Source organism: Brachionichthys hirsutus, chromosome 15, assembly GCF_040956055.1.
Source record: "Brachionichthys hirsutus isolate HB-005 chromosome 15, CSIRO-AGI_Bhir_v1, whole genome shotgun sequence".
Taxonomy (NCBI): domain Eukaryota; kingdom Metazoa; phylum Chordata; class Actinopteri; order Lophiiformes; family Brachionichthyidae; genus Brachionichthys; species Brachionichthys hirsutus.
The window spans coordinates 8,671,145-8,687,309 of NC_090911.1; the positions used below are offsets into that span (position 1 = coordinate 8,671,145).

The 16,165-nt window shown below is 44.7% G+C and overlaps 1 protein-coding gene across 1 annotated transcript in view; it reads right to left on the reverse strand.

The window, feature by feature from the left end:
- Nucleotides 1-16,165, reverse strand: part of LOC137904693 (ephrin type-B receptor 1-B) — a 91,600-nt gene that overhangs the window by 37,785 nt on the left and 37,650 nt on the right. Inside the window, exons 6-7 of the mRNA XM_068748897.1 lie at nt 10,300-10,455; nt 3,891-4,226 (exon numbers count right to left, since the gene is read on the reverse strand). Of these exons, the coding sequence (XP_068604998.1) occupies nt 3,891-4,226; nt 10,300-10,455 (492 nt within the window). The remainder of the gene's footprint in view (nt 1-3,890; nt 4,227-10,299; nt 10,456-16,165) is intronic.

Consider the following 16,165-nt stretch of genomic DNA (forward strand, 5'->3'; position numbering starts at 1 on the left):
CATCTGCACTTCTATAGAACACAAACACTTAATGTTACTAATTAAAACGGAATTTTCTTTTCTTTTTTAACACCAACTGTCCTGCTCTTTTATTTGAAACACAGAATAAATGAACAAAAGGTTCTCAAAATTGTGTTTTATGCATCAGTATTTGTGAACTCTAAATAGAGCCCTACATTTTGAAGAGTGTGTTCCCTTTTCGCTTCTGAAGCATGAAGATGAATCTTTTCTACATTATTCTGGCCCCTGCAGTGGCCCCTAAATGAAACCCCCATATTGGAAACTAGGAACAGTGTAATTACCTGACTACAAAAGGCCACACTGGGCTGGACATGGCAGATTACTGGTAGACACCTCATTACTGCAGCAGACTTCAACATATAGGCCTGGACATTGCTTCTTCTACATCTATTTGTCAAGTGTAATATGAGCCTGTCAACTGGGGACAGTCGGCGCCATTAGGTCACCCTGATAATCAGACCTATTTACTCCCTCATTTTCTTCTCTTTCACTGTCACACTCTAGCATTCTGGTAAAAAAAAAAAAAAAAGAGGCCTCCCCTTTTTCCATCCATCTCTCTTCCATCCCACTCCTCCCCTGACTTGCTGTCAGACAAAGACTGGTTCACTCGGTCATTACATTCCTCTGAGGACCCCTTGTAATCAAATGCGGTATATGCCCTCCACCAAGCAGGCCAAATCTCATTTCAAACTGTACTCTATATGAAAAGATTTGGGATAAAGCGTGTTCTATTTCTAGGGCTTGGGAGATTAGAGTGCAAAAGCTATCCAATTAAAGTAGAACCGTGCATTAGTCATTTCATTTGATTTGTCATGCTTTATGAGGTGTGATGGAGAATCATGGACTGGTGAAGAACTTTGGCCATACATGTATGCTCAAAAGAGTTGAAAAACGCTGCAACTGATGGCATAGGAGGTGAAAAATGGCAAACAAAAGGTGGAGACAGTGAGTCAACATAGATCAGTTTGAATTCCATGTTGAAGGGCAAAGAGTGTGTTGCTTGAAACAACCAAGAGAAATTCCAAATGTGGGAAACATGACTTCCTGAGCTGAATAATAACATTGCATTGACAGTTCAGCTGGGATGCTACTTTAAGTTGTTGTGAATGCATTATCATCTCGCTTACAGAGTGGTGTTCCCCAGAGGACCTGCCTTGGCCCGTTATTATTCTCATTATTTATCAATGATCTGCTTTATGCTTTGGATGAGTGCATTGCCAATCTATTTGCATGTCGTGCAACCAAGTATTTCACATTGGCTAACACAGCTGCATTAAAGGACGCCCTTCAATGCGAACTAGCGCTTGACGGGACGTGTGAAAGCATGTTGGCCAGATTCGCTGATCGTCCCAAAGACTCCAGGATTTGTGTCGAGTTCGATGAGCTGCTATCATAGGGTAAATCAAATTATTGATTGATCATACTATTAACACAACAGGTAGAGGGGCTATCATGCATTAATCACTGGCCAGCCCTCGCACATTCACCAGCCTCGTTTCATCAGCCTCATTAATCTCAGCAGCCGCCACCAGTGTCTGGACTCCACAGGGGGGATATATCTCACTGCTGCTCGGGGCAAATGCCCTCCTATCACAATCTCCCAAAAGAGTGAAAAGACCAAATACTTGCTGAGACTAATGAGCAACTACAAAGTCTGCTTATAAACAATTATGTTTACGTCATTCAATTGTCTTTCCTGAAATGAAGTTAGAGTAGCGCCCTGGCTACCTGTCGCATTCCATCCAATGGGCTTCGAAACCTCTCCAGGATTAATTCAACAGACAATCTCTCATTGTTCACCACATTGCAGCTCCACTTCATGTCCAACATGATCTGGCTGTGCATTTTATGGTTTACCTTATCCATAACAACACAGAAAAATGAAGAGAACACTTAATTTCAATTTTTGATTGAGTCAATGTTTCTTTTGTCTGCAAGTCAAAGATCAAGATGCAAAAACAAAACAAAGAAAAAAACGAAAAACCCTTGACCTGTCATTTCCGTCAGGGCTCAGATTCAATCACAGGCACAGGTAGATGATGAGAACACACAAGAATGCAGACAGATGGCGAGAGAAAGAAAGCGAACGATTACAGCTTGAAGGTCATTTTCATTTTCTGGAATGACATCAGAGAAAAAGTCAGTGCAAGCACACCGACAATGAGGATGGACAGAGAGAGAGAGAGAGTATGAGTAAACAATATTTCAGCATGACCAGAAAACAGCAGCTGGTCATTTATCTATCTTGGGTCTGACTTCTCCAGTCTGACCTTAAAATATTGAACAGCAGACATATTTTATCCTGCGTAGGATAAAATATGTCTGCTGAAGGCAAGCGCTGCAGTTCTGCCTTTCTCCCCCAGGGTGCTGTATGGTGAACTTCAATTTTGATACTGATTTCATAGAATGAATCAAAAAAAAAGCCAACATGTCTCACATTCCCCTTTACGCATGTTACACTATGACAGGTCACCCGGCTTATGGTCACCCAACTTATGGAATATTATGTAGCCTGAAGCTACATAATATTACTACAGCTGAAATTTAGACTCGCTGCATTACGTTCCTTGGTGGACACTTGACATGTATTTTTGTGCAGTGAGCATTAAAATGGCAGCACACTGTCTGACATCGTCTTTCAGCGCTCGAAAATTCCTGATGATCAATCGCTTATTTTCATTCGAGACTTGCTTGACTGGTACTGTGACCCTCGAAATCCATGTGCACAGGGAATCAGGCAACTAGCAGAGATCAGGGATGATTATACTACAGAAATACAATTTCAAGACAGAGCTTTAGACCATTTTTTGGCTAGTATCACACCCGACGGTTTCAAGTAGTGCTATTTAAATTCTGCTACCATTTGTGAGAATGTATTTTTTGCAAACTGGGTTTTCAAATCTCACTTACATTAAGAACAAGAAGAGTAAGACACTGAGGGTTTTGAACCAGGAGCTATGTGGCTCAGACTCAGGTTTCCCACTGAAAAAAAGTCAAATTTATCCTTCTTAAAAAAAAAACCTTATGTGTGTCTGTTTCTGATTACATGTGAGACCAACTCGAGTTTCCGCATGCTCAAAAGGGTTGAGAAACGGCTTTTGGCTCATACCTAACACTGAATGTCGTTCTGAAAATGACAGAAATGGTGAGCAATTAAGACCAGGATAGTGTCTTTGCATAAATGAATGTTCAAAGGCATGTTTCAACTGGCTGTGGTCAGTCTTGAAGACAGAAGGAGCGACTTCCTTTGTTTTTATCAAAACAAAGCCTAATTAAAGAAAGACCAAAGTAAAACGACAAAAGAAATATGTCTGTGAAGCAACCAGCCTCCGACAACCAGACGTGAAGCTCAAGGAAAGTGGTCTCATGACTCACTCGTGTTGGTTCTTGAGGGGGCATTTACCTTTATCAATGCCGAAGAGTAACAATTCCTGGAAAGCTCACAGGAAAATGCAAACATGGACCAATTTCTATGATCGGATAGGATTTGTTTACTGAGGAAACGGGGATGGTGGGGTGACCTGCTGCGTCTCGGCTCCGGTCTCGACTCTGTTTTATCGTTTATGAAAATGACTATGGTTAAGGAAAAGGATGCTAAGCAAAGGAGCACAAAAGCAAAACTGTCACTCAACCCTGGCTAGAAAGTAAATCTTAGCAGACGTGAAGTCAGCTGAGCCACAGAGTCCACGGGATGATCTGTGAAATGATTCACATTTTTGCAACCGTAACAGAATTTCTAGGAATGTAGAAACCGACGATGGTCGCTACAAAATGCATGGAAGCATAAATAATGAGGATGAAAAAAAAAAAAAAAAGCCGAGGAGACATTATGGTAGCCGCCTATAGGAAAAGCTGCAGCAGCAACTTACCGGCCTGGTTGGTGGTGATATCTATCGAGACGTGCTGGGCCGGGTACGGACTCTTATTGCTGACGCCATTGACAGCCTGTATCTCAAAGCTGTAGAGGGTGTGAGCCCACAGGTTGCTGATGAAAACCCTGGTCTCTGTCAGACCCAGCTGCCGAGGGACAAAGTCCACGTTGTCGTCGCAGTGGGAGCAGGAGCGCCGATCGGCCCGGCACTTCTTGCAAACTATGTTGTAGACAACGTCGTCGCGGCCGCCCGTCTCCCTGGGAGAATGCCATTCGAGGATGACGGAGGTTTCATTGACGATGGAGATCACGTTCCTTGGGCTGGATGGAACACCTGTAGACAAGCAGCAGAAAGATGGGAGCCAAATGCTGCTGTAATATTTGAAAATAAAAAAAGGTTTTTCCTCTCCTGATTTACAAATCTAGTAACCGTTAGAATAAATTGACTGAAATCGCAACCCTTTAACAAATAGAAATGATGTTGTTTAAGAGAAATACTCTTTTTTCTTTCTACAACCGTCTTCAGCACAATTGGAATGCTAATTTATTCCACTTACACCAAGCAAGATCACACAGGAAAAACATTTCATGTCTATCAAACACTCAGTATTCAGAAACGAGTGGGGCTGCATGAAGTGTTCGTAATCAAGTGGCTCCGGAGATCCACCCTCCCGTTCACATCCTCACGGCCCACAGCTGGAGTAGAACTTCAAAGACGTTATTCAGAAAGAAAATCAAGAAAATAAAACAAATGTCTTTGCTCCATTCATGGCCTTGTGTGTGGGAACACAGAAAACTAGTTTCTGCAGCGTCATTGCATGGGAGCTGAAATCTCGTCAAAGCAGTGGAGAATTTCGCTTCGCTGAGGTTCAGGGTCCCTCCGGCTGCTCGGAGGCAGCTCCTCCTTTTCAGACACCAGACGCGGTCGATAAAGATGCCTTCCAAAGTCCTTAGTTGCTTCTTGGGATAAGCGAGGCAGCCCTGCAGAGCTGATCTGGACCCAGATTCCTAAAGCCAGACCTTTATCATTAATAGTTCAACTGACCCGCTATTCCGTCCACGGCTGCTCCAAACCTAAAATATGTATTAAATTCTAGCCTTTGAGGAATAACTCGGCTCCATAACTGCACATGTATTCCTTCTCCTCCTTTTTACCCTTGAGAAAAATATTAGAGGAGCAATATGAACGTTTAAGAATATTATGATAAACACCTAAAGCTTTTTTTTTTTTTTTTTCTGTGGGCAAATAGGTACTTCAGACAACACAGACACAATTAGCAACTGTGTGCTGCAAAGCCATCTGGGTTAGCCCTGGGGAGCTTGGACAAAGTGGCATAACATAAAAGGGTGAGGGTGGGTGGGGGGCGGCGCTGTTTCAACTATGAGCTCAGCGCTCGGCTCCGAGCCTCAGCCACAGAGAGGTCACCGACAGGGAGGGCGTGACATTCATTCTGTGATTATTATAGTCTGGCTGAGAGGAAAAGCTAGCACTCCACATACGTGCTCAAATGGCACATTATTTCGTCTGTGGATGCTTCTAGATTGTAGAGTATGTGGTGAGCAAAACAAGTGCTCTAGGGGAGTTTCTCCTTAAGGGGCTGAACAGCAGGTACTTCAAATGTTACTCACAATACTCGCATCTCCTGCATCATCCGTCAAGCCTGCCCCCCCCCCCTAACTCTCATTGCTGGGGGAAACACACCTGGACGTGACAAACACACACACCTAACCTATTTGTTCCTGTGTATTTATTTCTGCATCGATGTGTTTGTGCAACAGCGAGGAGAAATATAGCGAACTCTTCCTGGTGGCGGTGCGAGCCAAGCACCGCCATCCTTCATCCCAATTAGAACCCAGCTCCACATGTGCAGCGATGGCACAGGAAATCAGATGTGACTGCCACTTAGCCAGTGATTTGCAGACTATTGCTGCAGCCAGTGGCTGTTTTAATTTGCCATAGGATTTAATTTGTTGGGAACGTTAGTTACAAACTCTCAGCTGGCGTTCGCTTAGCTATGCCGGTCACATTCGTTTGTGCTCACACACACACACACACACGCACGAGTTGATTGCACTTAAGTTATAGAGGAAAAGCAGCATCTCCACATAGCTCCATGTGCTCTTTTGGAGAAGATATTTATCGTGGCACAGTAAGGCCTCTGTTTTAATGGCGGAATCACAAAATACACTGCAGTGTTTTTGGCCATTTGCGCAAGGACAATGAAGTCAAATCAATATACTTGTTATTGTTGCTTCGATGGGGCGATGGCTTCGTGCCGAAAAAAGGTTTGGTGAAGGGGAATGTAACAAGGGCTCATGCAGGGTTGGATGTGATGGCATCCAAATCGACAGGAAAGTGTGTAACAGCAACTCCATTAGGAATAGCACATTAAGGAAGATATGCATATAAAACACAAACAGGGAGCCAGAGGATGGATTTTTTTTTTAAGCTCAATATGTGGGGGTGGCAAAAGTCTAGACAATTAACTGCATAGGAACTATACTGGGCAGTTACCTTGCAAACAATGTTGACGCTCTGTTTGTGCAAACAGTCAAGGGGCAGCCCGTGCAAGTAAGTTGGTTACATGATTAAATTAACACAGTAAACCCTAGTAAATCTGTTTACATGGCAACCAAATGATTGCCACCGAAAATGAATTTATGATAAAATTCTGAATTTGTGCATTTATGTTTTTAATGCAACATCTTGTTTGCCATTCTTCAAATTCATAGGTCTTTGTTGCAGCGCAATTCTTCTTCTTAAAAGCTGCACAGAATCAAAAAGCAAAAAAAAGAAATGTTCTCTGGCTTGAGGAATGTGCACGTGAGCTGGGTGAGGCTGGAAGGAATCGCTTCCTCCGTGCATTTTTAACCCATCTGAAACCGGCTTCATACACAAGTAGCATCACAATATTCATTAGCTTCATGGTTACAGTACAATGTAAGAGGTGATAGATTACATAAAATGCATCCATGGTGAAGTCCTCCATATGACTCCATATGACTTGTATAGCTTCACACAGACCTTCCATAGCTGCCCTGTTTGTGCCACCTGGATTGTAAAAAAGCCACAGTCCAGCCGAGTCCCTCAGCTGTGAATATACAGACTGCCCCGGTGCCCAAAATAAACACTTCTGCACATTGTTTACTCGTCCACCCTTTGAATGGGCCGAGGCCGACATTTCTCCTCTTTCAAACTGTTTGGTTTTATGATGTGAAACGGGCCTCGAGGGACCAACAGAAGGTCCCTGTGTGGAGATACTGATCACAGCCAGAGGAGCTGCGAGGGAGAACGATGGGCTGTGTGGGTTGGTGAGACATGAAATAAAACATGTTATAAGGACTAATGCAGGCTGGCTGAGAGACTGAGGGAGTTGTAGATAGACTGTGTGTGTGTGTGTGTGGGAGCATGGTGTGGGGGTGTGTGTGTGCATGTATCCACAATGACTTGTCTGAGGATGCATGCACAGAAATATTTATTTAAAAGGCTAAAATAGAATTGCCACACAAATATCCGAATATTGATTTATAGCAACTCTGCTTCCATACGGATAGAGACATTTTCATATTCTAACACACATAAATGTGCATTAGGATTCTGTCCTCTGGGTTCAGGACAGGGATCTGAGATGATGGCGGAAGCATCATCCAAAAAAAAAAAGACTTGGAGAAAAACACAAACTACTGAAAATTGTACGTGCGTTTATGGCTCGCTCGTCTTTGTCTTTGAAAAGGGTACAAGGAGGAATGAGAGGTGGCGAAGAGTCAAGCAAAGATGGAACAAGTCTAAAATCGAATGATGGCAAGAAAGGAAAAGCAGATAAGGCTCTCCTTTCAGTCTGGAATTTTGATGGTTTCCTTGCGTTGTGAGGTCGAGGAAGCCATCAGAACCATTTATCACCAATCTCACAAACTATATTTATGTTCATCCGACAGCATCCTTAAGGTGAATCGGTTGGTGGCTTCACGGATGTATCCATGCATGCACAGCATTTTTGTTGCATCTCACTGGGATTCTCTTGTCTCCCATATTGAACTGGTTTATATCCAGACCTTCCCAGTTCAGCTCTCCCAATCTGTCATTCTAAATTCTTAGTCTGACATAACCTTCCTGCTGCGTCAATGGATCTGTCTATGCCAGTACTCCTTCTCTCCAATCAGCCTTTGATTCACTATTCCTCACACAAGGAGTCACCATCACTGCATGGCTTCCCAGCTATGGACCAATCAGTGCTGGTTTCACCTTTTCCCTCCCCTTGTCTCTGACTCACACATCGAGAAGTCCACTAGCCTATCATGCTGAATCTGGCTGACTGCCCCCACCCTAACAACTATTCTCATATGTACAATTTTTTTTTTTTTTCAAACATGAACACCCACAGCGAGGGAGACTGGGGCTTGGAGTCTAAAGAAGGCAGCAGGATCGGATGCAGTGGAATGCTATAACCACTGTCCCAAAGCGCCCTATGCTGGAACAGCGAAGAGGAGAGGAGCGGGCTTCCAGTTACGAGGAAGAAACGTTGGTGATACTCCCCCCTCTGGTGAGGCTGGAATCAGTTTCAGCAAGAGAGGAGATTGGGATAAAGGAGAGGTGGGAGGTAGAGGGGCAGTTTGAAATACATCCCCGACTTGGAACATCCCTTAGGGGGAGAAAGGGGGTGTATGGCGTGAAGCCCCCCCCCCCCCCCCCCCCCACCGCTGACAGAGCCAGGCAGTGGACAATCCATCAGCAAGCTAATCAGACTGATCTGGAGCACACAGGGACCCGCGCCTCTGACGTCAGAGAAGACTGCTGCAGCGACGGCTTCTGCTGCAACAGATTGGCCTGATTTAAGCCTCTCTAGTAGCACTCTTATCAGAGCCTGGAGTATTAACGAGATCCTCGCTGGGATGATCTCACTGTCCCCCTCCCCCTACCGACATCTAGGGCGACCTGCAGCTACTGTATGGTTGAATGTTCAGAGAAGGCTTAGAATTCACTGAAGGTTAGTCTGCCAACAGGGCAGGTGAATCACAATAAAATTAAAATTGCATATACTGTAACTCTAACAGTGACTGACGTTATGTACATTGTCACTATTGAGCACAAATGCAGACAAGGTATAGAAAAAAGAAAGAATTCACTTAAGCTGAGGAGAAACAGAAGTTGCTTTAAAATGCTAATTTAAAAAGGAGGTGGAGAAAAACAAAATTATTGGGCTGGGTGTTTTAAATGTGCAATTTTCAAAGAAATGGAATGCAGTTTCAGCTGAAGCTGAATTTCTTTCACTCAGGAACAATTAAGTGCTGCTCTTGTAGCTTATTAATAATTAAAAAAAATATCAAGAGAAATAAAACACAGAAAATGAGAATCTGGAAAGAAAGAAAAAAGGAAAATGATGGAAGAGATAGAACTAAAGCGGAAACACCATTAACAAAAGTAGCATAGGACATATTTGTAACGTGAGCACCAACCATAGGGATCTGTTTGAGAAGTTCCACTGGGGCGCCATAGTGGAAATTGCTTGAGGAGAATTCCAGGCCTGGAGATAGAGGCAGATGCGATGCTTGGTGGAGCATTTACTAATTCACCCGAGAGTGACGCAGTATACAATGGAGGAAAAACCAAAGCCTAACAAAGTGCGGGTCGACCACATTTGGGAATTGTACAACCAGCCAGCCAGACGGCCGTGGAGCACTGGAGAGAATTTAAGGCACTTACTGAGAGTTCTAAAAGGAATCATTGCAACATATGTGCATGGAATGCACGTCCTATAGCAGTGAAGGCCGCCTCATGCTGCTGCTAACCGATAAGGAAAGAAGTGCGGTCCGTTGCCGAGGCCAATTAGGCAGGTCGATGTGAATAAATCAGGTCTGAATTAATACATAACCCTACCGGTACCTCCTTCATTGTCTGCTGCGGCGAGGAGAACAAGCCATTAGGCTGCTCCCCGGTGGCGACAGAGGAAGAGAGGTAAACAAACTTTTCGGGGTCTTAACAGCGCTCTCCTTCTGTGTAACTGCATGTCAGCGGGGTTGACGGGAAGGCTTAGCATATTGCTTTTACATCATATTAAGGTAGTTCTGATGTGGTGGGAGGCCTTATTGGGTCTCAAGCGGATAACGGCAGGGTTCTGTGTCAAAGCTTCGCAGCATCTGCCTGAGTAATTAGGACTTCAGGGGACGACAGCCGACTGAGGGAATGAACAACAGCAGCAACAACAAAAGAGAAGGGACAGAAAGGAAGCTCATTGGTGCAGCCTTGGAGACATCAAAGATGGAAAGCCTGCAAAGTGATTATTAGGACCAGATTGAAGAAAGGTCTCATCTCACCTCAGGAAGTGTACAACCTTTTTATGACCAGTGAATTCAATATTATTGTTCTGGATAAAAAAAGCCTCCGACTGTCGCTCTAACAATAAACTCACTTGTGCAGGGTTCATCCGGCTGATCGGTGTCGCCGCGGTAGTAGCCGTTGCGGCACACGCAGAAGGTCGCGGCCTCGGCCGTGGAGCGGCTGTTGGGAGGGCACTGCAGACACAAGCCTGGACCCTGGGTTGACTTGAAGGTACCAGGAGGACATGCTGGGAAAACAGGACAATACTATGTCAGACAATGAATGAAGAAAACATATGAACCCCCAAACCTGGATACACTGAGTGAATCAGGCATCTGGATCTGATACATCAGCTGTAACAGATTTTCTGTCTTTTTTTCATTACAGTTTCAGTAGATTTCCTGGTAGATGGATTGTTTTGCCAGGCGAAGGCCAGCCCTTGCTGCTCAACACGTAGCGCTGGATGTAGTTTCTGTCCATCAAGGTTTCATGAGTAGCAAAGCCAAAAGTGTGTGGGCTCAGAGGAGTTGAACTCCTCACTCTTTAAGTGATACACAACCGCCGTTTCTGATGGAAATCCGATGTGACAAAGGCTGAAACACTTTCAGCTGAGGTAATTGCTTAAAGCGTTATTTGATTTACATTTTTGCAGAGTTCCTTCCGCACTGTCCGACTTTAACCCAGGCCAGGTTTGAAACGAGATGGAAACATTGCACATTAGAACTTTATATAGGCGAGGAAAGAACGTCACTGTCTTATTCTTTACCTGAAATCAAAGCTACATTTATTCTGCCAGTGACAGTGTAGAAAAACAAAGCAGGTAATCATCCATCAATCTATAATTAGACGTCTTTATAAACAGTCAAACGAGATGATTTCATTGGCAGTTTGCGGAGGCTGGGTCGATGTACTTGAGCACTAATTTCTGAAGGAGATGGTGGAAGTCAAAGATTATTGCTGCTGATATCATTGCACATAAGTCCAGGCTATAACCTAATCCATTTACCCTCATATCCCAAAAGAATACAAAGCTGAGGAGTGCCGGCACTCTGCAGAAGGATTTACTGACTGTAATAACCATGATAAATGTCTAATATGTTAGCTGGCTTGCCGATGGTGGGGGGGGGCAGTAGACTTGCTACACTCCAGAGGTGGAGGGGGTTATAAATTTTATGGGGCAAGCGTCTTACATTTTCTCCAGCTGTATGTATTTGCTTGAGTGCAAGCCTGTAAAAGCGCAACTGTGTTGGATAAATCTGATCTCTTTGTCATGCAAACTATGATGGAAGCATCTGGTGCAGTGTGTCAAATGGGGAAAACAAAATATGTGCAACCAAGGGCACAAATCACGAACAAAAGGTTTCATGCGAGGTCTGAACACGTAATCAGGTAATAAAAATAATAAAAATACTGAGGCGCCAATGTTTACGTTTTTCAAAACAGGTATTGTATTTGCTTACCACATTATGGTTTGGCTCTATCTGACTAAGAGCCTTCTGTTCCAATATTTATGAAGTGCTTACTTAAAGCGATCATGACCAATGACTTGGTCCCTCCCCCTCACTGCTAAGTATGAATAATTTTGAGTGAATGTTTAAATAAAAAAAAAAAAAAATAACTGTGTTTTTTTTATGCACTGGGAGGATGGAGCCGGGTTTATTTAGCAGTAAAAAAAACAAAAAACAAAGAACAGGCTCCTGTTTTATTCAGCCCTACTCCCTGACGGGCTGTTAATGATGGCTAGGAAGACAGAGAGGAAAACAGCAGGTGAAGCACCCAACCAACTCAAGCTGCCCCCCCTGTCAGCGGCTGGTCAGCCATCTCCTCTGGTGAGGCTGACAGAATCACTGGAGACTAACTGGCTGACCTCATGTCCAGTCAGACAACACTCTCCACACACAGTCAGACCATCACACACACAGACCACAATAACCACAAACAAACAACTAATAATACAGCCCCAGGTGCTTGAAGGCAAACATCCCAGCTGCAATGTGCAACGATGTCCCCGTGAGCGAAAAACATTGCTATGCTGCGTAGATGCTACCGAACCGGCTTGAAACTGAAAATGCATGCATGTGGGAATATCAAGATTCCTACGATAAAGGTAGCGCTGTTCAGTAGGAGTGGGCGAGTCGTTTCGGTGCGTGGGAGTAGACGTTTGCGCCCTCTCTTGACTTGCTATAACAAATTTCTTGTACAAGAAGATCAACCTTCCTTCAAATACGAGGATATTGAGGCTCTTAAAAGCGTTCACTGGCCATATGGGCGAGCGGAAACCAGCTGCACAGCCATTTTATAAAGCAATAACTTGCGAAGATATCGCAGATTACAAGACGATAAAGCACAGATCAGAAATTCATTTTCACAGGGGGGGGTAGAATTTATGTGTCATCATCTTTGCTGCATAAAATGCATAAATCAGGGCGAGGGAAGGAACACACGCACCAACAAAAACCTATCGCCCTAGTTCTTATGAAAAGAACCCCCCCCCCCCATTCAGTTGTTCTGTGCATGTTAGGGTCGGGGCTGCACCCTTGGGGGGTGCGTTTGCAGGACAGAAGGTATAGCACCGAGTCTTGTAAATGGAAATGATGGTGAAATGGAAGAGAGACGCAGCGGGGGGGGTTGCTGAGTCAGCTGTCTGAGCGAGGACTGCTGCAGAAGTGCCTCAGGATGAACTCGCGAGCGGAAGAATGAACGTACACGCCACCCTTACACTCCTGCACACACCCGATCAGACAAACACATGCCCCGAGAAACACTCTCACACCAGCAAATGATGTTGCACTCCACCCCCCCCCCCCCCCAATGGATTTCCTGTACTGATTTACACGACAACAAGTGTAATCACTGCTGACCCCCCACTGCATGTAATTGTGCTCTCACGATTTGTGTCACCTGACGGGCAGATTTTCAATAGGACAACCGGAGATGCTGACGTCAGCATTATGGAAGGGAAGATAAGTGATAGGTAGGCAAAAACACACACACACACAAGGAAGTATGTCCAATCTAGATTATAATTCCTAGCTGGGAGCTGAGGTTCTTTCTCAGACACACATAATATGAATCCAAGCAATAAACTTTAAATTAATTAGCTGCTCTCTAATCTGCCATATGGAGTGAGAAGGAGGATGAAAACGATATGGGCCAAGCCAGAGACAGTTAGAGAAAGAGAAAGTGATTTGAACAATGTGCGCTAACCCTCAGAGGTCTCGTTCTACCGACAGGCAGCGGTGGGATGCATAGTTTTATACTTCATGAATCTGGAGCGAAGCTCAAAATTCTCTTCGCCTGATTTGTGAATATTTAGATTGAAATAGACCAGGAGATCATGTCCTGCAGGAAAAAAGGAAAAAAATCAGATCAGATAGACCCATCACTCAACGAAGGAGTTGGTTTTGGGGACAGGAGGGGGATAGAACATTAGATCAACAAGCAATTAGACTCCCGAGTGGGAGAATAACCCACAACTGAACTGACTGCATGTAAAAAAACAAAAACATCCCTCTCTTTCAAGAGGTCTCCGTGGACTTCTGTCTGCATTGTTCTCTCCTCCTCACTCCTTCTCTGCCCTCGCATCGCTCTTCGTGTCCTGCAGTTAATGAATTGCTTTCTCCTCTTGCTGCCTTCTTGCCCTGAGTGACAGGCTCTGAATCTCCCCGTCTCCAGCTTACTGTGTTTAGCATTCAGAGGCGTGACACGTGTCGATCACTTCTCGCGACTCATCGCCGCCCAACTGACCTCACGTCAGCAGCCCACCTGAGCAGAGAAGATGAAAGGACGATCTCTTCACTGCCAATCAATGTCCCAGCATGCAACTTCGGTTCTCTTTAGATTAACGACAGCAGAAATCTCACTCTGAGTGATGTGACGCTTTCTTTTCAGCGTGGAGGCCAAACACGTAGCAGGAAATGCAGAGTTTCGACTGTCTTTCGACACGTTTCTCCTTTTGACACGGCAGTGATTTATTGATCGGTGAGGACAGACGCTAAATGAGAAGGTCAGCACTACATGACCCGGTTCTCTTTGAGCAGTTCTGAACAATGGCTAATGGGCAAGAGTCCAGAGTCGGCCCTCAGAGATTACTACCACTAGCCAATACACTTGCTGATTGTGTCATTTAGTGCACAATGCAGGCAATATGTGGGGGGCGTGCATACACTTCAAATAAGGTGCATGTGCTCCGAACGTACGGTTGCAGAATCCATATAGGCCATCAGATTCCAAGGTAATTGTGGACAGAGGATTTATGGAGGCAGTGGAAAAAGAATTGCATTGGCTTACCCTGCATGTATCACAAGGTGTGTGCGAGATCAAATGGAAATGTATATTTCAGAGTTAAAGGAAGCCAATGTGAAGGATTATAGCAAAGATGGGTTTTGGAAATGGCTTTCTACTTAAACCCAATCAAAGTTACAGTACAGTAAGTCCCCCCCCCCCACCCCCGCCGACCCCCAGCTTTCCCTTTGGCATCACTCTGTAGAGAATTTGAGGTTTTAAACCACCACCTTGGCACAGATTATGGGAAAAGCAGTCAAACGTATGCAGAATTGGACACGAAAAGGCGCTCGGGCTGATGTGATAAATCTGAGATTCAAGGAACGAGTTCTGTAATATGAAACATTTATCACTTCATATTCCTCCAGCAGCCCAATATCGACTTTTAGCATCAAGTACGTGACAAGTTATGATGCATCAACATATTTTATGAAATTGCCATTTGCCTAAATATTTCCGAAACAGAGTTTTGGAATTTGGGAGATTCTCAGCAGCTTTGAAACACCAACCTCTGCTTGTCTGAGGATAAAATACATAGAGCAGGGAGTGGGTGCGTGACCCGGAGAGGGGCGCATGTTGTGAGTTAGTAAAACCCTTGACCCCCTAAAATACACACTTAACCCGAACCCTCATCCATCACAGCCTAAACAGCCTGTGGAGTCATGCAGCACAACACACACACACACACTCAAAAGGCAGGCGCCAATACCTCAGTTAACCCCGACTTCACAATTTCTTTTTGTTGCTCAGCCAATCAGAAAGATGGCTCTCTTCCACTAAAACCGCAGACGGCTGAGCTCATTGGCCGGTGTACGCCTGCCTAGATTTCCCCCATGTGAAAAACTCAGAGGATCAATTGAGGGGTGACTTAAACATGACTTAAACAGAGCGGACACAAAACTTGGCAGGACAGCCAACAGTTTAAAAACAAAAACCCAATCTGTGCTGCCCCCCCCCCCCCCCCCCATTGCTATGCAGTTTCACTCATCTGTCATTGTTCATTTTCAGGCCACGATCCACCTAATGAGCTGCTTTTCCAGCACAGGTGTTCCGTTTCTCCACAAGGTCATTGCAAAACACAATAGTGACAGAGAGGCATGACTGAAAACACAGGAAGGACAATGCAGGATTCGGGCTCAACTGCCTGTTAGAATTACGATTTATTCATTCCTACAAAGTGATTTGAGAACAACTTTGCACATTTCTCATAAAGTACCAACATGTGTCAGCGGGGGGGGGGGCTCATGATACTCATTTTAGTCCCAGATGAGCTGAAATGTGCAGAAGTTCTATCTAACAAGTGGGGCCACTTATTCTGCACTCGAAGGCCTCCGCGGCTCACGGTGCTGAAATCACTTAGCCAGTCTGGTCAGTGTAAGTCTTCACGACTCCCTGTCATCACGGCCTAATCTAACAGAAGGCGAGTGTGTGAGGACGAATAAGAGAAGGCTGGAGAGGTTTTCTCAAGAATCAGTTGATGGCTGACACAGTGCGGCGCTCTGCGCCTACCCCGCCTGCTTTTGTTAAGAGCTGCTGTGACGAAGGGTTCCGCCCCAAAAGAACACTCCCCCTGATCATTAATCATCTGTCCATTCTGGCCCCATCAGAGGCTCTATTCCAAACTAAAACGCACACCTACTCCCATGATCATAACACACGGTCCACCTGGATTC